This window comes from Aythya marila, assembly GCF_965140915.1.
Source record: "Aythya marila genome assembly, chromosome: Z".
In the NCBI taxonomy this organism is placed as follows: domain Eukaryota; kingdom Metazoa; phylum Chordata; class Aves; order Anseriformes; family Anatidae; genus Aythya; species Aythya marila.
Genome location: NC_139080.1, coordinates 45,637,088 through 45,659,963, shown reverse-complemented (window position 1 = coordinate 45,659,963; position 22,876 = coordinate 45,637,088). Strand labels below are relative to the sequence as shown.

The 22,876-nt window shown below is 38.0% G+C and overlaps 1 protein-coding gene across 1 annotated transcript; it reads left to right on the top strand.

Moving 5' to 3' along the window:
• Window positions 1-141: 141 nt before the first annotated feature.
• HSD17B3 (hydroxysteroid 17-beta dehydrogenase 3) lies at window positions 142-21,044 on the top strand. Its single transcript, XM_082784380.1, has 10 exons — window positions 142-222; window positions 6,036-6,111; window positions 12,152-12,259; window positions 12,984-13,051; window positions 14,185-14,220; window positions 16,759-16,793; window positions 17,815-17,896; window positions 19,597-19,662; window positions 19,977-20,126; window positions 20,520-21,044. The coding sequence occupies exons 2-10, from the start codon at window positions 6,063-6,065 to the stop codon at window positions 20,628-20,630; spliced, it is 705 nt and encodes a 234-aa protein (XP_082640506.1). The 5' UTR covers window positions 142-222; window positions 6,036-6,062; the 3' UTR covers window positions 20,631-21,044.
• Window positions 21,045-22,876: the final 1,832 nt, after the last annotated feature.

Below are 22,876 nucleotides of genomic sequence, written 5' to 3'. Positions count from 1 at the left end.
AGTCACAAGGGATTAAGTGGGGGAGGGGTGAAGGGGGAGAGAATTGATTCTGTGCTTTACTAGAAGCATTTTGGTAATGTTCAAGAAATGCAGAACAGTAAGTTTAACAAATTCAAGAAAGAACAACCTACAGTAGAGCAACAAACATAATCCCTCTTCTTTTTACTTCCTCCAGTGGTCACAGGAGCAGGAGATGGGCTTGGAAAAGCGTATTCATTTGAGGTAAGATAGATTACATACACTTAATTTTTATTTTAACAAAATGGCAATTGCTACCCTGTACCAGTCTCCACAAGTTACTAACAAAATTCTAGGATTCAAAGCCAGTGTGACAAACCCAGTACTAATCCTTCCCCTCTGTATGTGCAGAATAACATTAATCAAGTTCTGCAAGGAAACTGGTGTTGCATTTCAGAGGAAAGTCATTCATGCCTTACTGGTCTCATCAGTCCAAAGAAATAAAATGGAAACACTGAATAATCCAAAAGATTTTGTGTAGTCTATCCAGAGTGGGAAGTCTCCTAGGTTATCCCTTTTTAATCCCAGTTTCACAGCTAATGTGCTTTTTGTCTTTCACTGAGGTTGTCCAGCATTAAAAATAAAAAATGTATTTTGTTAGCCTTCACAGTTGCAAAGAAAAGTCTGAGAGTCATATCTGAAATAATAAAGGATAACTCTATGCAAATGAAAATGAACTACAAATTATGGAAAATATAATGAAATATATATGATTTGATTAAGCATTGGTAGCTTCATGAGTCTGTAGGAGGAGGAAGGAGAGAGCCACAAACAGCTCTGTGCTGTTGTGCAGCCACTACATTTCACTTCACTGATATCACACATAACTGGTGACAAGGCAACCTTGAAGTTGAAACATCCAGAAGTTACTGTCTTCAGAGCTGAGACAACAGGATGAAAATTAGTAGCCTTTAATATGTGAGAGCTTAGATCAGATGTGATGCCTTCTGATGTGATACATTATATAAAAAAAAAATCTTTAATGGGAAAACACATTTGCCTTTGATTTAGTAGGTTGGATTTTTTAAAGCCAGCTTATGCATTATTTACTTTAATCACCTGATTTTGATTACTGGGGGTGGCAATACAATAAGTACTTTTGAAAGGGTGTTGAATGTAGGAAGCACAAAGATACCAGGTGTTGTGTATATATCTATGTATAGTTTAATATTTGTAGTTTAATATCTGTCATAGTTGTGATAAAGATCACATGCTCTCCTGTGGAAGCGAAGGGAAAATGCTACCTTCTGTCTATTGACTGAGCTGCCGTAATGCTGAGCAAATGGCAAGGGTCTGCAGATGCAGCTTACTGAACTAACCCCGTATGGGAGCACCTGGTGATATTTCAACCATGTGAAGTTTGCAGGCACCTGAGAGTGTCTAGATCGGATTCTCTGTTTTTGTTCTGCCTTCTTTGTGTCATATGGGTTATACAACAGTAAATCCCATTTAAAAGGCCATTCATGGCATGCGAATCATGAGAAAGTATAAAATAACTACTGTCTTTTCTTGAAAAAAACAGTTCTTGGCTGGAACTGGCAAGATTCTGTGGAACATTTGTTCATTATTTTTGGCTTTTGTGTGATGACTGAGAGCCATCTTGATCCTTGCTGAGACGTACCTTCCTCCCCAGGTGGTCTCTTTGATTGAAGCTGTGGTCAGCTACTGCGCTGTGGGGCAGATCCCAAGCCCACACCACATGAGCTCATAGTTTGGCACATCATCTCGCTGGCTGAGGTCAAAGCACACGCTTGTGTGTGGCTTGTGGATAAATAAACCCAAACCTGCTGTTTTAGTGTCTGTGTGCCTTTGGAGTTCCTGGCTCAGTGCTGCTGTCTGCTGATCTGACGTCGGAGTACAAAGTTCTCTGATGTTCTGCTGGAACAGGTCCCGTTGGTATTGTGGGCCGATGGAGAGGCCCACATCTTGTCTGTGGGCCGCGGGGCCACAGCGTCTCTTCCTCTGAGTTTGTGCTGCAGCAACAAGTGATGAATTTCCTTGAGACGTGGGCTGATAACAAGTTACAAACTAACATAGGGGCTCAGGCTCCTGTGGTACAGGTGGCTGAGGAGAGCAGTCTTCACGTTTTGGAAGACTAGTGTGATGTGGCTTTCTCTGCTCAGTGTTTCCGGTGGAAACTCGAGTTGGTGCTCGTGAGTACAGCCCAGGAGATAGAAGTTCAGGCAATGGTTACAGTATTTACTGGGTCAGAACCCTTGTTTCCGAGGTTTATAGACAGATACAGGCCTCTGCGAAATCCATTAAGCTCAAGAGCTGTCTGGGTCTGTGTGAGCAGCCAGGCAGCTGTGAGGTCTCAGAATACTGCTTTGTTAATGCCAGGACACAGATTTTTCAGAGCAAATTATTGTCCCTTTAGGTTTCTAAGCTTGTGTTGGCAGGCAGGCACACCTTGAGCTTATCCTCTCCTGCATGAAATTCCAGGCTTCTGAGAAGGCTCTGACTGTACTTCTGACATGTCAGGGTGATTTTGAAGGACTGGCCTTTGTGAACATACAGACCCCATCCCTTAAACTGACTGCTGTGATGTCAAAGAGCTGGCTTTTGGATCTAGTTTGCAATAATTTTTCCAAAAGCCAGGTTTCTGTCTCAGGCTGTCATGTCTGAGAGATCCTTGACATCTCCACTCACTTGTTAGCACTTCAGGTACTGGTACAGGCTTGTTAGCTCTGTTTTCCTGATGTAACAGCAACAGAAGTGCTTTAGGATCTCCTCCTGGCTTAGCACCTCAAATATCCTGTTTGTATAGCCAAGGCCATTCCATATTCTGACATTTACAGTTTCACCTCTGCACACTTATCTTATGGCAGGACACAAGAAGGATTTTGGGGACTGATGTGGTCACCTTTTACTTTTTTTTTTTTTTGTAATTATTAATATTTAATAACATGCTTATAAATCTAAAGGTATCTAAATCAATGTTTAGCACACCATTTCAACCCAGGCCATTCTATGGTTCTATGATTTTGAGAAAGGCCTTGCATTCATTTATTAATGCAGCCTTTTTTGAAATCTCAAACCTTTGTCCTATTTCCTGAAATCCTATGCAATATTACCAACAGTATAATAAAAGCTAAATAAGATCTGAGTTTTTCTGTTCCAGTTGAATATGCAGTCTAATTTCTCAAGTCGATCCTGGATTTATTCCTTGAAATACTGCTGATCCAGTTGTGTTGTGTAGGTGCAGAACTAGCAGAAAGCTTGCAGAATCATCTGCCCTGTCTTGGCCTGCTGGACCAAAATGGGTTGAAGGATTTGAATCATAGGGATCCTTCAGGCCTGATTCCCAAGCAAGGGAAGAAAATAGGTGAAACACTGAGGCCATATCAGTGTGGTCCTGGGGAAGAGAGAAAATCTTTTAAGATTAGTAGAAAGTTATGGTAGGTGTGCACAGAATTATTATCAAGGATTTTAAATTATTATGTCTAATGATCCGTGTAGACTATAACCAATCTGTCAGTATAGCTGCAGATACAGTTTGAATCTAAAACACTGTCGTGCCTCGTGTGAAGCTTTATTGTCTGAAAATTTCATTTGCTGGAAGATTTACTTCAGACTGTAGCTGCAAAAGCGTGCTGGAAAATACAGAGTGACTTCACATGAATTAGTGTGGGCTTAAGCTTTTTAACAGTGTTTTTGTGCGATACCAGAACGCAGATCCCATCAGATCTCCCTTTAACATTAATCCCACTTCCAAAGGCTGAGATACCATAAATGTCTGTGGCTGCAGGCTGCAATACTGCTCCCGCATATCGGCAGCCTCAGAGGGCCGGGAGCATTTCGTCCCTTTGCCACTGGGAGTCAGGGTTTCCTCACCCAGCAGGTCTGCGTGGTGCGGCGCCGGGAAGATGCTTCGCGCTAAGGAAGTCTGCGCTAGACGTTACTTTCGTTTGCAATGTGGCTGTGTTAAAACTGCCGTGGATGGCCAAGAAATTCCACTTTTTTTTTTTTTTTTTTTTTTTTTTTTTTTTTTTTCCTAAATACAATTCATTTTGTTTGCCTCGGGGGTGTTTTTGAATCACGTATGGTCATTAAAATGTCCCATGAAACTGATTTCTGAAGAGAATGTGCGCTTTCTATGTGGGTCAGGGGGCAAAAATAAAAGACTAGGCAAGGCAGGTGTGCAACCATTTTTGCCTTGAGAAATGGTTGCCACAACCTTTTGCTTCTGGTTAGTCTGGTATACAAAAAGCAGAGGTGAGTCCTCTCACCTGCCAGTTTGTGATTTTGTTTGCCACAAGTATATATGCTTTTGGCTAAAATACAACACAGTCTTAGCAGTGGGTATCATTATTTATTTATTTATTAGGAGGGATTTTTCCTCCAAACAAAGCACAGAGAGATATAGCTGAGATGATGTTGAGAAGCCCAGTGAGACAGAGCTTTAATTTTATTTTGTGTATGACACATCTGATATTTGGTCTGGAGTCTAAATGCTCAAAAAAATCAAAACAATCCCCATCCAAGCACCCCCAAGTGACAGGTAGGAATAAGTGACCACAAAAGCAGGGACCATGTCTCCGTTGCTTTCAAGTGGATAGGAAACAGCTTGAGCAAAGCTCATGTGGACAAAGGGAAATTCACCAGTGTGAAGACAATTAACGTTCTCTTCCTGAGTACCTCAAATAGAGCCCTTAAAATAAGCTTTCGAAACTCCAGAGCGTCTGAGCCTCTGCATGTCTCCTTGGAGCACAGGACAATTATGTGAGAGGGTCTCCGAAAGCTCAGGATTGTGCGTGGTCTTTGTGCTGAAAATGCAAATGGTCGTGGCTTATACATTTAATAGACAGTCTGCCCCTCGTACTCTCAATGTAGTGAATTTTTAAACAAAGGTCCTTATTCCTTAACATTCTTTTCATTGTTTCAGAAGAGCTCAGTAGGACAATCTGCTTCCCTCAAATAGGTTTAAGGAGAGTGCATTGCAGGGAGTCAGCGACAGAAATGAATGGGTCTTCAGTGTGTGGGCTTTGCCAGTTAGTTTCTTGGTCTAAGCAAACATGGTACTTTCAGATGAAGTTGGCTTTATCTTTTGTGCCGACTGATTTAACTCTCTTTCTCCTTGCTCCCATGGCTATTTTTTTTTTTCTGGTTTCAGCTCTATCTTTCGTTTCTTTGTGCACACAACTCTCTTCAACTGCTGCTTGTTAATACCTTAGTTTCACAAGCTGAGGGCATATTTTTCTCTCAGGTTCTGCCTAAAACTCTTTAGCTGATGGGAATGGGAGGCCTAGGGAAAATGGGAGAATACCCTTCCCTATTTGTTCTGCACATGGTAAGACCAAACTGACTATGGACTACTGTGTTATGTGTTGTTCACAGCTGTAAACTTCAACTCTTGCCAATATCTTTGTGGATGTACCTTTGTGTGACTGTATTTTCAATTTTTATGTGTGGACTTACTGGACTTTTTCACTTTTGTTTGTTTGTTTGTTTGTTTTTTAAGTCTGTATCTAATGAAAGAAACAAAATTTATCCATCTGTCCTGTGTGAGATTTTATTTCTATTAAGTACATATGAATAAGTCCGTATCCCTGCAAACTCTTGATTCTTCAGTTCAATGTGCTCAGTGTACTTCCTCAAGATTAAAAGCAAAATGTGAGGATCAAAGATGGTGTCATCAACATATTTGTTTCCTAATGTTTTTCTGAGAAATGTCATGTTGTCTTCATTCCCTGTGAATATTCACTCACTTGAAACAGGCTAGGGTCATTTATTTTTTGGTATGTATTGACTTTTCATTACTGTCCAGTGTGTTTTTCTCATAATGGTCCAAGATTATACAGGAGACTACTAGAATCCAAATCACAGACTATTAGAATCCAAATTAATTTTTTGACCTGTTTTCAGTATCCATTGCTTACCCATTAGGCAGGTGATAAGTGACTGAAAACAATTAAGTAAATCTGTAATTTTTTTTGTTGTAAAACTAGAAAAAATATCTTCTAAAAGAAATCTTGTCAATATTGTTTTCTGACAACTTTTATATTCTCCTCTTGCAGCTGGCAAAACGTGGATTAAATGTGGTTATGATAAGCAGAACTCTTGAAAAACTGCAGAGAGTAGCTGCTGAAATCGGTAAGCATTCATCTCAAACTTACTTTCCTGTTTAGTAGGCTGGCTTGGCAGGAACCTGGAGGTCTGTTTCCACTATGGGTGGGCCCCTGGTATTGCTACAGATTGAGCCCCAAGTATTGATGCAATATAACAGATACTTTGTTTGATATCACTTTGTTTTTTGAACCCTTGTAGTCATGGACTACGTTAAATGTACATGCTGTAATTCAAACAGTGCAATGGATTAGACACATAAAAAAACCAACCAAACAAAAAAACATGACTGTAGGTTCTCTACTGGCTTAAAACCTTTATTCACCTGAGTTTAAATTCTATAAGTACAGGCAAGGCAGATGTTGTGCTAGATTTGTCTGAATCATCTATGAACCAGTTTTTGCTCAGGAAAGATTGCCTTTAGACTAGTTCTTGGAATATAGCGAAGGAGGAGCAGAAATGAAATCATTGTAGCTGTTGTCTTTTTTTTTTTTCCTTTTAAGATTTACAAGTTCCATTTGGCTTTTGATAATGCAGTTAAATAGTTCATCTTTAGAATTAATGTTCCCTTTCTTTCCTGCAAAGTGGATAAACCATTTGCCCTGGGGAATGGCTTGTTTAAATACATTAAGATTGACAGTTAGGATTTCTATAGGAGTCAAGTGAGTTTATATCCTCCATTAACTTTAGAGATTGTGTTAATCACAGTTATTTTTCCCACAGTCTCTTCTTCTATACATGGCTTCCATCCACCGTGCTCCTTGATTTGCAGGCTCCTGTGCTAAGCATGTGTCACTCGGAGGTTTACAGCCCTTCCCTTAGGCAGGCGGGGCACCTGGCTGCAGCAGCACATCAGGTTTGGGGCACTCATCTGCCGAGCATGCAGTCCATCTCCTAGGGAAGCTTCGGGAGCTCCTCCTGCTGAAGCAAGGGATTGATTGGGCTTCTATTTCTAATTGGGCTTCTAATTTTTCTCTCCATTATCCCCCTGTCTGCCTTCCTGGCAAGGCCGCGCAGTGCTGAACCCTACAGCAGCACCCAGCCAAAGACCTGCCCTGTCCTGGAAGGCACCAGTGTGGCAGCCCACCCTGTGCCAGTGGGCACCACAAAGTTTTGTTTTCCATAAAGTTTGCTGAAATTAGTGGCAGCTCTCAGTGAGATCTTTCCATTGTTTTCAGTGGGTTTTGGCTCATGCCCAGAGTGACTCATGTCTTATTGTGTCAGGCTGGAAGTGGGTGCGTAACAACTAGTAGATGTCACAAACAAAAGGAAGAAGAGGAAGATATGGTGATGACAAGCAGAGAGCATCTGATCTAACGCATGGATAAAAAAAAATAAAAAATCAGCAGGGAGCTCTGGATGTGTACTTAGGTTAAAGCTTTGGAATGGCTCCTCTGATTTCAATTTGCAGACTCAGCCTTTACTGTAATTAAACTAAACAGTTATTGGAAAGGAAGAAGAGTTAAATTTACTGTGATTTTATGTAAGTAAGTAAACAATGCAAACCAAAAATGAAGCAGAAACTTAACAGAATGCTTTTACTGTTTTCTAAATTCTATAACTCTCATTGGCTTTTTTTTTTTGTTTTTCTTCTAAGCATCTTAAACAAGCAGTGTCTTACTGCAAGCAGTTATCTCTACCCTGAACTAACATGCAAGGAGATTAAGGCACAGAGAGATAGAGACACAAAAATTATCTCACGCTACGTAAATATGTCGTAGGACTGTGCACATTGCTCATGTTTCCTTTTGCTTAACAGCGAGACTGTGTATCTTTTTCCGATGAGTTGGACACAGTAACTAGACGACTTGACTCCCTTCTCAACCTGATGACATTATTTGCGTAATTGTACTGTAGAATTCCATTCAGACACTGAATAATATAAACGAAAGGATGTTAACAAGGGTAATTCCAGAGGTCTCACTAGCTGGCTTTCAAACAGCCCTGTGGATTGTAGGGACGTCTGAGAGCAGCTCTCAGAAATGAAGCTTGCAGCAGACAGAAATCCACAAGCAGAAAAACCATTCTGCACTGGAACCAAAAGCCAGATTTCCACCCCAATGGACAGGATGGCTTTTCCAGAACATGAGATAAAAGATAAAAAGTAAGTCTTGTGAGGGCAGATGGAGATATCCACTGCACCAGATATACTGCTTATTTAATATGTTTACTGTTGTGGTTGTAAAGCCATCGATCAGGAGATTAGATATGATGGAATGCTATTGGATGTACTCCTTCTTATTTGTCTTCTTACACTTCCTAAGCAAGCTGTACAAAGAAAGCTAGATCCTGATAGAGAAGTTATAACCCTAGAATTGGTTTATAAGACCAGGGCCTGTAGTTGTTCAGCTGTTAAATCATGCCAAACAACAACTACAAAAAGACACCTCTGTAACACATTAATATATTAGCCACAAAAAGGTATCTATCTATCTATCTATCTATCTATCTATCTATCTATCTATCTATCTATCTATACATGTAGATATATACATATATATATTTATAGATATGAAGAAACAAGTTTGCATTTAAAGAAAGAAAGTGTTTGATCCTCAGAATGCAGTTGGAAGTACAGCTACATCATCTGAGACTGCTGAACATACAGGTTATGAATTTGGATTTATTGATTAGGTGAGTAGTTTATCAGACTTTCCCTGCAGAAATCACATCTGCTGCTTTAGAATAAAGCAGCAAAAAAAACCTCACTCCCACTAAGTCTGGTAAAGGTGCTAGCTGTGTCTAGCTGTCCCCAGTACTACACTGTGTCCTTCACCTCTCCTTCCAGAGCTGGCTGCAATAGCTAAGCAGGTAATAAGCTGAGATCACTGAGGGTTTTTATTAGCAAAAAAAAAACCTCCCTTGGCACATCCTTCCTTCTCCATTAAAGGTGGTTAAGCATACCTGTTTTGTCTTGCTGATCACTTGGGGTAAAGCGTGACTGCTTAAGGCTGATTTCCCAATGCACACTACTACTGCTACATAACAGAGCACCTCAGGGCCTTGACCAATATTTCTGAGTGCTCTACTGACTAATAGTAATTCCCAAGGCTTTTTTTCTTTGTTGCTCACTGAGTTCATGTTCTCTTGTATCTTCTATCATCTATTGCAGTTCTATTTTTATCTTAATTCTCTTTGTTTCTTCTCTGTTTTCCTGTTATTTTTGAAACTGAGGTTTATTATATTTCTGAGGAGATACATTTCTTTAAAAGACAATCAAAATGTAGCCAGAAATGTAGCCAGAGCTTGAAATTTATAATTTTACAGAACTTCTAATATTTCTCCCGTCATATTTTTTTAGCTTCTTTTTGTTGTTTAAGTAACATCTTGTTTTGCTCTTCTCTCTGCAAATTTCTGCTGAACATGAAGCCTGAATGCTTCTATTGCATGTTCAGATTTTGTTATAGCACTTCAAAAGTGTCTCCTATTGCTACACAGATCAATTTGTGTGTAACTCAGGTATTCATTTTGCTACCTTGGGTTTCCTGAAGATCTTCCTAACTCTCCAAACAGAAAGGGAGAGTTTCTGGCAGCCTTCATGTTCTAACCAACTTCATGCTTCTGCCAGATTTATTCTCTTCTTAGTAAATTTCAAGAGGCAGCGTGTTATCCTATCTGACAAGTAGGATTCCCAAGTGGTCTGAGGTCAGAAGGAGTTAGATGATGTTTAGTTAGTTTAATGATACATTTTGTAACACATCAGATGAAACAATACAACTCAGGTTTTTAATTTTCCTGGTTTTTTTTTTTTTTTTTCTCTATCTCTCTTTTTTTTTTTTTTTTTTTTTTTTAAGGGAATAACCTATTCTGATGTTTAAAAACCTAGGTTCTTTGCTTCTGGCACATTTAGGACTTTGAAAAAGAGTTGGAGTAGTTTTGGTCTTCAAAGACTAATGTAAATCTTTGTCACAGAGAGGGAGATACAGAAGATACTTGGAAAATATTTTTTGTCTTTCTCCTATATAGACTTGTTATCATTTCCTAAAGAGCTATCCCTGGATAATTCATTTATAAGCATGATAGATTTATTTTATTTATTTATTTTATATATATATATATGTGTTGCTTTATTCTTAAGTGAGACAGAGTAAAGCCATCTGGAGTACTTTGTTTGTTGGCTGTGAGTGCTGGTTGCAGCAGTGCATTTGTGTGCAGACAAGGGGATGCAGAGAAAGGCCAAATGGTTTGTTTGATCCTAATTTTTATGCTGCCGTAGTTTTGGCTGCCCTTCTTGTTGCCCGCAAGAAAGATGGCCACAGCATCACTACACTTCTGAAGACCATCTTGTTTTGTTTATAGAGCTCTTCAATCATCAGGTCACCGTAGGTGTCTGCTCCAGCTGTTGCTCTGTTCTTTCTCTTCACTCCATTTACACTCACAATGTCCTTATTCTTTGTAGCTGCACCGTTCCCCCAGTTTGGGTCTACTAGGGGGTCATTTGCCACTAGAGTTGCTTTTATAGGTTGAAGGTTCAAAGGGTGTTTCATCCTTTTCATGCACACAACTGCAGCTTGGAAAGAAGGCAAGAGAAAGGGCATTGCATCCTCCTTGCCCCTGTCATGGAGACAGATGTCCTTGAAAATCACACAGAAGATGCAGCCTGCTTTTCACATCTGGAGTCGGAGCATCTGCTGTTTCCTCAGACTGATTCTGTTGCTTTGGTAGTGTGAGGTGTTTGAGACTTGCAGTACATTGAGGGGCAAGGAGGGATCAGCCTGGGAATGGCATCCCTTTAATCCATCCTCTAATGCAGGCCCAGTGTGGCTGCAAACTGGCTTGCTGGACTCAAAGTCCAAACGGGCTTCCTGCCAGGCTCGCTGGCCCAAGGTGTTCTGAGGCCTTTTCCTAAATCTGAACGGACACAGAGAGGTGAGGCACGACTTGAGAGTAAAAATTGGTGAGCAATTCCTATTCAAAGGAGCACTCTCTGTTGCCTATATGACAAAACCAAGCTCCAAGCAAATTCGGGCAGTTTCCCAAGCAAGACTCAAAGCAGATTTTCTGCCATCCATGTTCACCTGAATTCCTCCTGGTGCTTGAAGTGAGTCTGCAACCCGATCATCTAATGACATTTCCAAGATTCACTTGTCACTTTTTTCAGCAAACTTCATCTGGATTTCAGGTTGCCCATAAAACTTGAAAGCAGGTTTAGTAGCAAGAATTTACAATGTGAACAACTAGTTAGAAAAGACCTTACTGGGCCCCTTTGAAGGAGAACCTTGCCTTTAAAAATGAGTAAATAAGAGCCTCTACCTCTTTTCCTCATGAAACTTCGTTGAAAATATGGACAGTAATAAATCAACTGCTGAGAAAAATGGTAATGTACAGCTGGGCTCCACTCCTGCATAGCAATGATACTGGAAAAATCATACACATTTCCCTTTCCCTTCTGTGTAAATTGACCTTGCAAAATTTAAGCTCCAACTTCCTTTAAATGTCTTTTAGTCCAGCAACATCCTAAGATTCAGTCCACAAAGGTGCAAAAGTAGAAACAGGAGAGGAATTGGGAGAAAAAGATGCAGAAAATATGGCATCACAAGTCCTCTTCTCCCCTCCTCCTACAAGACAAAAATGAGTGTTGCTTGTTAAAATGTTCATCTCATATATGAAAACACTTTAAAACAATTCTGCAAAACTGTGCTTATGTCAAGGATCTGGCACCCACATTCACTTGTCTAATGTATGCTGACAGTGTTCTTTTATAAATATTATGACAACCAGGGGAAGAAGTTCTATATTGTTTATTTCCTCCCCACCATCCCCCCCCTTTTTTTTTTCCTCTTGCTGAAGGACTAAATGCTGTTTAGATTTTGTGAGGGAATTTCCATTGATTTCAGGGCATAAATTCATCCTATTTCCCAGGATATTTCCCCAAAACCAACAGTAACCAGTGAGAGTGTTTTGCTTGTGTTGCAATTCTTTTAAAAAACAGAAAGTTGAAAAAAAATCTAAGTGGGAATTATTAAATGATATATCTCATTATCGCTCTTATTACTGAATTACAGTTCTCCCTCTCTCCGGGTAAACGCAAAGGAATGTTATATTTTTTTTTTCTTCTTAATTTCAGAGCAGGCCACAGGTCAAAAGGTGAAGGTTATACAAGCTGATTTCACTAAAAATTCAGTATACGAGAACATTGAAAAAGGCCTGCAAGGCTTGGAAATTGGTGTTTTGGGTGAGTCATTAAGGTCTGTTAATTAAAGAGTGTTTTATGGCTGCAGTGCATTAAGCAGAGAATTGTATAAATGATGTGTGTCATAACAACTTGTTGGCCAACATGTGAAACCAAGCACACAACTGCCTAACGCATTTAGCATTAATTATCTCCAACAAGTTTTAAAAGTGAATTAAGATTCTCCAAGCATTTCCCATTTCTCTGTATAGTGGCTTCTTTTACTGTGAAACCTTTTCTGCCACTTCATGTGCAACACCCAGCTTGTGGAGTGACTGCTTCCCTCTTTGGCCTCAAGGAATCCATTTTCTCTGTGGGTTGTTTTACAGCTGTGTGCAATTCTCATATTCAATCTGAAACAAACCTGTGGCTAATGCTAATTGGTATGATCCACATAGAAAAAAAGAAATATATATATATATATATTGGTTAACAAAATTATCCTTTTAGTAGTGAAACAAACAAGCAGAACAACAACAGAAGAAACAAACAACCCCCCTAAACTGTACAGCAGATTGTTTTTTTGTTCCCTGTAGTCTATACCAACCAGTACTGATGACTTCATTAAGAGTAAAACTTGATGCTTGCTGAACGAACGCTGATGAAGCAGCATTTCTGTTCATGTACAGCTTAAAAACTCAGTCTTGAGGAGAAGCCATTTGTTTAACTATCTGAACTGCGCACTTTATCCAGATGTGGTTCTTATCATTATGTTTCCTTTGATTAGTTAACAATGTTGGAATGCTTCATAATCCTCTCCCGTGCCGTTTCCTTAATGCACCAGACGTAGACGAGGTAGGATTACTCCATGGTTTTCTATTTCCAATATAACAATTATGCACCGTAATTCTTCTTAACAAGGGACAGATTCTGTCCCTACTACAATCAGTGGATATTTAAGTGTTCAGTTGTGTGGGAAAACTACTAGGCCTGATGGAGCATCTCCTGATGTGTTTTTAATGTTCAGAAGAGCTTGCACAAGAAAAAGAATGGTATAGTTTAACTAAATTGCCGCAGACACCTAGCAATATAAGAGCTGGCCTGGCCACAGCAGAGATCAGCAGCCTCTCTGTCTCACTGCTCTTACGTAATGTCATGGGGGCCAGCCAGAGCATTTCTGTTATTAGTATAAAAAGTTATTTCTTTGAGACACCGTTGATTTGATCTGTGGGAAAATAAAAAAATAAACCTTGCTTAAACATGGTTTACTTTGGGGGGAGGGATTAATTTACACACTTAGAACAGTTTGACAGAATTGTGGACTTGATTCTTTGCCTTATTGTTGTTTACCCGTACAGTATTAACCATGAAATAAACAGCTTCCAAGTGTATTTCTTGCTAAACCTTGCCCCAGGATCCATTCAGTCAATTTGTCAACAACTGTTACAAACCAGAGATCCCCATGCTGGCTCTTCCCGCAGTGTCACAGCGATGTGATGGCACCTCTGCTGCTGCTACAGCTTGTGTTTGCCTGCTGGCTGTGGGATGATACCTCTACACGGCAGTGCTTATGGTGTGTAGATGGCTTGTTAAAATGGTGCTATTTCTGCCAATGGGAGCCTGGCATCTTTGTAATTTGGGTGTCCTTTGGTATGCATCTAGCTAGGTTTGCTGGTACAGCCACTTCTGGGACACCACGATCCCAGGTTTTGCCATGTCCAAAGACTTGTCTGCTTGTCTGGGCAAAACAGAATGCACTTAATCAAAGGGATGCAAGGCAGATTTGGATGTCATGATTAGTAAAAATAAACAAACAAATAAATAAATTCACTCCTCACCTGCCTGTGAGTATCTTACATAATAGGTACAGTGAAAAGCCAAGGCAACCCTGCTTTGTAAGGAACTTGGAATTGCTAGCTTTGCTATCTAGATAAGCCACACACTCTCTGGGGTTATCTATGAACTTTGTGTTTTCTTGTTTCCTGTAGAACCTTGTCAACTGCAACATTATTTCTGCTACAAAGGTATGTGCCACACACATGGCAAGTCTGTAACTTATTTCATTAGAAAAAAATTAGTCCCACAGAAGAGTGACTGATTAATTTTCCTGATTAATTTCATTCAGTTTATCCAGAAAGGTATTTTTTTTTCGGCTGTAAAGTCAGCATTATTTTAAGGACCCTTTTGGATTCTACTGCCTACAAAATACTTTGATCAGTTGATTGGGAATGTTTTAACACTGTTTCTTGGTTGATGCACATCATTAAAATGTAGCTGAAACATTTTGTAAAAACATGACAATTTTGGTAAAGAGAAGATTTGTTTCAAAACCAAAATCTACAAGGCAGGAAGGTTTATAGTACTGTACTTTTTGTACTGTACATGCATTTTTAACAGACAAAAAACATTTTTCTATCAGTGTAGGAGAGAAACTTCAGGAGTTGACTCCCAATTCAGGATTGTTACCTCTTGGAGTTAATTTTGGTTGGCTACTTCCCTTACAAGAACAGTTAATATTTCATGCTTTGAAATTCCTATTGCTCTACTGTTTGCAAGCAGCATGTTAACATGAACAAGAGCAGAACAAGAGCTTTGTAGTTCATCTCAACCTTGGCAAATATCTTTCTAAACATGACATGAAAATTATCAACAGATGCTCCCCTTTCTTTGACTAGTAAACTTTACCTCCCAGATTTGTAGTGCTGCTTGATGACTTCAGATAATAGATCATGTAATATCAATCAGTTTAAACAAATTATTTTATAAACTAGTTTGGTGGACTTTCCACTCCTAAGTTTTATTCCATTTATTTGTTGAAAGAAGATTGCAATATCTGAATATTGAGTATATATGCCTCACAAACCCAGCCAAAAGTTTTGTACCTTTGCAGTCTGGATCCAAGGTGTCCTCCACTTACCACTTCAAGCCTTATAGGTGCCACAAAATCGATATCTTCCACTTCCTCAAGGCTTGGTGATACAGCTACAACCTTAGTGTTACAACCACTTGGTGATTCCATTCCCTTAGTGTTCCAACCATTCCATTTTCATTTCTTCACAATAATTCACCTTCCACCAAAACACAAAGAAGAAATCATGCTCCTCACCACTGTTGCTCGTGGCTTGGTCCCAATCATCATTAATTTCACACCCACTGCCTCATCCCTGACTTGACTGCTGGTAGGGTGCTGCTCGTCTCTTCTTGCAGTAGGATGCCTGATACTCCTGTATCCCACAGATATCAGTGGGATTTTCAGCACTGAGAAAAGGCAGGAACTTTTCCTGTGTTTTCCACTTTAATTGGAAATTCTTCTTCACTCAATTTAATGTGACCCATGCTGTCACCCTTTCTGAAAATGAAGCTTGCAAAACCAGCCCTGCTTCTACAGTCCTGTTGTGCATGAGAACACTACTGGGGAAAAAAAAAAAAAAAAAAAAAAAAAAAAAAAAAAAAAAAAAAAAAAAAAGTGAATCAACAAGGACTGAATTAAGTTGCATCATTCAAGAACTGAACTAAATGATATATTTCATTTTCTTTTTGTTACAGCCCTTGACAAGTTAGGTCACAGTCTTATCCTGTGAAGATTCATACATCACGTATGTTTATAAAGAATCAATAGTATGAGTATGAATTCCCTAGGGAGTTAGGCTTAATATCAAGAATAATCTTCAAATTAACAGGCAGCAGGTAACTTCTTACCTAAAAATGGACTTAATTGCACTTCAAAAATTGAAAGAATTATTCTATTTGTTGTGAAAATTGAAATGCATGTTTAAATAATTATAATCAAAAATGGTCCTAGAGCTCTTCTGGTAGCAGGAAAGGAGAGAGGGGAGGGGAGGAGAGGAGAGAGGAGAGAGGAGAGGAGAGGAGAGGAGAGGAGAGGAGAGGAGAGGAGAGGAGAGGAGAGGAGAGGAGAGGAGAGGAGAGGAGAGGAGAGGAGAGGAGAGGAGAGGAGAGGAGAGGAGAGGAGAGGAGAGGAGAGGAGAGGAGAGGAGAGGAGAGGAGAGGAGAGGAGAGGAGAGGAGAGGAGAGGAGAGGAGAGGAGAGGAGAGGAGAGGAGAGGAGAGGAGAGGAGAGGAGAGGAGAGGAGAGGAGAGGAGAGGAGAGGAGAGGAGAGGAGAGGAGAGGAGAGGAGAGGAGAGGAGAGGAGAGGAGAGGAGAGATTTTATTTTCATGATTTTCTGCTATTTCTAATCCAGGTAGAGAGAGAAGCAAAAAATCAAAAAAAAAGTATGGAGTTTACTTTTTCCTTACAGTTATGATTCAATACCAAAGATTTATAAAATTCAGATACTGTTAAAAACTTTAGATAAGCATAAAGTTTTCATTGCCTAAGAGACTAACCTTTGAAATTTTTGACAGTTCAACTGATTGACAGTCCATTAGCTTTTCAAAAATATTTTCCAAAACTTTGAATGTTCCAAATTTTAGCTATTTGAACTGTACCTGAATGTCTGAGGCTTAAGCAAATAGGAAACTGTGAATAAAACAAGATGAATGAAAAAATGTAATTGGAATGAGGGAGATTTATTATAATTCTTAACATACTTGTCTTACAGATGACACAAATAATTTTGAAACAAATGGAACCAAGGTAATTTTTTTTTTCAGAACTTTCAATTTGTTTTAGTTGCTGCCTCCACTTTATGCAGTGTTAGTTGTGCTTTTTCATTATCAACTTCTGCACTTTATGGTATGACAATCAGTAAGATTTACTTCTGGTGCTGTTAGTTCTGTGCAAATAAATGACAGGAAGTGCTGCAAGTTTTTGGTCAATTGTAGAATGAGACAGAGAATATAAAATTTTGGTCTGTTTGCAGCAAAAACATGCAGATGTTGCAGAAATAAAATGGCATGTGATGAGTCTAATTAGGCAAGCAACTATATTTGAATATATTGTCATATTTTTCCAGAAGAGGTAGCCATGCTTGGAATATTACTTTTAAAGCCCTGGAAATACCTGTATTTCCTCCGAGAGGTTAATTCCGCTCTGTAATCCCTTTTGTCCTTTTAACACAATGTGATTATAGACACATCCTTAAACCAGAAGTTAATGTTTTAAAATGAAATTTCTAGAAAACATTAACTACTACATTTTAGAGGACAGTACATGCTTTTTGTTTTGGCAACAAAATAAGCTCTCACTGTTTAATTGTTTTGTTTTGTTTTGTTTTTCCTGGTTGTTGTGGAATAAATTGGTTTTAGTGATTTTTTACAGGGAGTTGTGAATAGGGAAACTAAAACAACAGATGCATGGAACAGGAAAAAGAATGTGCTGGCTAATGAGCAAAGGGGACCTACCAATTACTTAGGAGCATAAAATCTTTCCTCTGATGGCAAATTTTGCTCTGTTAGATGTACAATAGCATATAAAACATTCCTATGGTTCTGACTGCACTAGGCATTTAAGTTTCACTTATGCCATTATTCTTAGCTGCATTAGACTTAATTGCACCTAAAAAAATTAATAATAACAAACAAATAAAAAAAGGGTCTTTTGAGAGTGTAGTCTACAGTATTATAAGAGAACTCTGCCTTTTGGGGGAAAATGTTGAATTCCACTTATGCAGATTTTTACTCTAATGCTGTATGTAACAATTTAAATTCAATTTCAGACAGAAGGGTCTTATTCTAAATCTGTCCTCTGGTCTGGGTACTTTTCCCTGTCCATTATACACAATGTACTCAGCTTCTAAGGTAAGTCTTTCACATTGCTTTATGAAGAACTCTTCTTCAAGTGTTTCCCCAAAAATTTATATCAGCAATACAGGGCTGGGTTTTCAGTTGACATAAATGTATTGTTCCACTGAAATAAGGGAGTGATGTGAATTAGCACTAGCTGAGAACCAAGAGTAGGTATGCAAATGAAATCCAGCTGAAGGTATGTCTCATCTTAGGAACATTTTTGCTGTTAATTAAATTGTGTTATACCAGTGCTCACAGTCTGTCCTAACTGAGGGAACTGGTGACTTTTACTGGACTAGCTTAGCTAGCTTGCTTGAAACTGTAGATACATGGCAGTGTTAGATTTTGCTTATGGAGTCAAGAATAAAAACCCTCATAGCTGGCTGGTGAGTTTCCTCACTTCCTAGATTTCACTTTAAAATAAAATTTTTGAGTTGAAACCCCAGACCTTACCAAAGTGAAAAGTTCCTGATTTTCACTGAAACTCCAAAAAATGATCTACTCAGATCAGGTTTATTTCAAATTCTAACAATATTTGCTTGAACATAGCTGAAGTTCAGCTTGGTAAGAAAAACTAGTTTTTCTTGGTAAGAAATTCTAGTTTTCCATTTCCTCTTTCTCATTTTAACATAAGTTTCTCATTACTCAAAACTTGAACTACATTCAAGCCAGTCAATTTTTGTTCCTTAGAAAAGTTTAGTTAATATTATTTCTAAGTGATATGGTATATTAGTTTTTCTATTTGGACTTTTTTTTTTTTTTTTTTTTTTTGAGAATTTGCTACCTTTATTTCTGAGTACTTTTTAAATCGACTAATTCTGTCAGTGCCCTGAAAGGAAGCTATTTTACTTGTCAGCATATTGTTGTATCATGCAATATCATGAAGCTATTAGTGTTTAAATTGCAAGGCCTCAGCCTGAGGAAACAACCTCAGTTTTTCTGCTTAATATAGCTTTTATACTTGTAATTACAAAGGAGGGATTCAATGTTGTCAAGTTTCAGAATATTTCTAAAATCAATCCTTATATAAGAAAGTCATCTTATACAATGTAAGTTAGTATATGTGTAATCTTCGTGATGTGAAGAAAAATTTAGAAAGATAAACCCTGAAGGCTGAATCTGAAAATAGACAAACAAACAAACAAACAACTGCTCAAATATTATTTTGCAAATTATATTTATAGGCTATGATCATTTATATTTATAGGCTATGATCATTTATATTTATAGGCTATACTTCAAGGTATACCTTGAAGGCATGAGTTGTATTTCACTCCCATTTTTACTGCAAGAAAAACTGCCTTGTAAACCTTGGAGTAGGAGGGTAGATATCAGCCAGAGATGACAACCACATGCAAGAGAGCTAATATTATAGGACTCAGATATTTTTATCTCTTGCATTTTTATAAATATGACAAATATTTCAATCCAGTCTGCAGTAATACTTACCTGTTTGATGTCTGGCTTGGGCCCATGCCATACTCCATCTTCCCTCATGCAGGTAGTCAATCTATTTGCTAATCTATAGCTAATGTGGAACAGCAAAAAACGCATCTTGAAAAGATAATTTCTAGGTTTTTCAACACTCTCTGTGCTTGGTTGCATGATTCTTGTTCATTTTTTGTTAAGGACTCTGTATGAACATATTTGCAGGTGTATGTGAAAGTACATAGTTTCCTATGCTAATGTTATTTCATTTTATTTTATTCTAGGCTTTTATATGCACTTTCTCCAAAGCACTACAAGCAGAGTACAGGGCAAAGGGAATTATCATACAGGTGGTACTATATCTCGCCACACTTGTCTTTGTTTCAACTACTTTTTCAAAAATTATCTGGGGTGCCTAAACTTGTGTCTTGCAGGCTTTCTTGGCGAAGTGTTGAGTGACCCTATCAAAGCTTTCTCTTCTCTCTATATGCAGCTATAAACATTTTTCCTTATTTCACTACAGTACCTTTATGCATTCCATATAGTCCCTTAATCCATTGGAACTATTTTTTATAATTAGTCCAATGCAGTGAAATTCCTCAATGTAAATGGCCTTATGTGAATATTTGATGACATTGCACTGCTATTATGTTTCTTATTTTAGGTAGTGGCTCCTTATGGTGTTTCTACTCCAATGACCATGCACCAAAAACCTGGTCTTATTACAAAGACGGCAGAAGAGTTTGTTAGTGAATCTCTGGATTATGTTACTTTTGGAGATGAGATTTTTGGATGTTTGGCCCATGAAATACTGGTAATTGAATTTGACAGTTTGTAAATGGGTCCCCAAAACTGATTCAAGGCTATCTGGACTCAGTAGGTTCTTCTGACTGATTCTGGAATCCTCAAGGTTGGATTTCCTTAGGATAACATGCTAATAAAATAAATATGTACGTATGGCAGCTGTTAATGATGAGCATAAAAGTACAGGGAAGAGAACGGATCTACTGATAACTGAGAGGAAGATCTACTGATAACTGGGAGGAATGAGCATTTCTCTCTAAGAGAAACATTCGTACTAAAAGTATAAAGGAAAAGTTTTTGCATTTAATGTTTTCTATGACCTTTCTAAACACTTGGTTAATTTCTTTCAAGAGGTTTCTGTAACCCATTGTCTTCCTATTGTTGTTATTTGATTATTCTAAAGGCCTGTGTCCTGCGGCTCATTCCTTTATGGGTATTCCACAGTGACCGCCTTCAAGAAGCAGTCCTGCATCTGTTCACCAGTTATCTGAAGAAAAGGTGGAGGAAGCCCTGATGTAATTTTCTTTCTTCCTTTTTTTTTTTTTTTTTTTTTTAAGATGTGCAATGGAAAACCCCAGCAGGATACATTTTACTGTGGCTCTGTGTGTGAATGTGGAAGGAATCAAATCAGTTGGAGGCATAACTCTATCCAAATCACCAATCCAGTGATCAGTGACTGGATCCAATGTATCTATTAACCAAAATAATTACTGTCCCTTTCCAGCAATTTCTGGCCTTTAGATAGATTCTAAGAAATGCTGCTCTTATTTTGATATAAGTTTGGAGATATTTATGCTTATTTGTTGTTCACAAATAAAACAATAATTTGCTTTATTCCCAAATTTATTCAGAATGTGTTTTGATGTTTTCAGAGAGTGTTTTGTGCCTTTGGTTTCTTCTGAAAAGACAAGGAAATTTTCAGGAGGAAGGGGAAAAAAAAAAAAAGAAAAAAAAAAAAAGGAGAAACTTTCCAGATATAACGTACACACTGGAACTTTGGAAATCTGCAGTCATAAAAAATGTGTTACTGAACAGAGGCTACGAATGACTTAGTCCTCTGCAACATCTGATATGGGCTGCAAACGCAGAAGCATAGGCAAAAGGTAGGCAGTAATTCTACATTTCTGGATGGATCCAGAAGGCAAATCTTTTGATTGCAAATACCTACTCATTCAGATGTACTTCTGTTTGTAATAAATCAGGAGTTTTTATGCATCTTCTCATTTTAAATGTTTATTTTACTTCTGCTTTCCAAGGAACTTTTCCCCTAAACCTGCATTTGGATAGCAAATGCTTTGCTAATAAAAATAAGCATATTTTGGTGTTTGACCAAATTATGAGGATGAGTCTTTGTAATCTTTGACATACAGGAAGGAGAGGAATCACTAAATGTATCCTACTGGGTCCAGAAATTTCTGTATGCTGCATTCAGCCTAGTAACAAATCTAGGCAACACCACATAGACTTATGATACAATGTCATATGGTCCTAACTTTCTGCACATGCCTCCTATGATTGTTGCTGTAATTTTCACAAAGAATGACTAAGGATTACACTGAAATATTTGAACTAATATAATGAAAATAATGATATATACTATTATAAATACTTTTCCTGCAGTACAAACAGATTTGATCATAAAAAATCACCTTCTTCAAATGGGTGAAGGGAAGGGGGACCCTTGCCAAGTCTTTCCATTGAGTTCAATTAAACTTCTCATATATTTGTGTTCTTTCATGTAAGAATTGAGAATGAAGGGAGAAGGTCACTTGCAGACCAGTCCTAAACACAGCATTAAAAAAGACATGTTTATCCCCTAAAATTGTGAAATTTTAATATACTGCAAATATTCTATATTTTTGCTGTTGTTGTTTTGAAACTTTGAAAATAACATGTTAAATGCTTTCTCTATGGCCCCCAAATAAAAGAAAACAAAGCATTTAAGATATTTAAGATATATATAAGATTATATAAGATAAAATATTTAAGATATTTAAGAGGATAAGCTCCAATTTGTACATAATGACATGAATCTAGAGTTCGGTACTTTAATGAAGACAAAAATAAATGTATATCTTGATAAAACTATGTCAGTGTCAACATTATCCTCTTCTTGAGATGAGATTTGGAATGAACTTTTTGACTGTGCTGCAAATGAAATCCTGTCTTTGAGCCAGACTCTTGAAGGACAGTAGAAAATGTGTCAAGATGTGGGAGCACTGTAATGTCGTGGTAGCAATGTGTGCCTGGGAGGTCATCCCTGTTAGAAACCTTTATTTATAGTTCCCCTGAGACAAAATACCTGCAGTTATATCTGCAGGAGATAAAGCTTAATAAATGTCATCTCTAAATATCATGTTCCAAGAAGATGTTTTGCCTAATAGTTTTAATGGTCTGTAAGTGGAAGCTTTAGCTTCTACTTTCTGCATGTGGAAGTGTATATATCAAGATTGTTTTGCTGGTTTTTAAGACAGGAGTGAAAGAGACATTCCTTTTGGTATTGTTAATCATCATTAGAAATAAAAGCAGAGGACAAAGTTTTTAAAAAAACAGTTCTGTGGTTCAGGAGTAAGAGTTTCACTGATTCTTAGAGTATGAAATTAGTTCAGCCTTTTCAAAATGTTTTTTACTTTATTTCTCATAGGTTGTGTCTAGTCTTAAAATGACAAGATTCTGTTCTTTGGAAAAGGAAGTAATTTCTTTCTATGATAGTAGAATTATTATTATTATTATTATTATTATTATTATTATTGTTGTTGT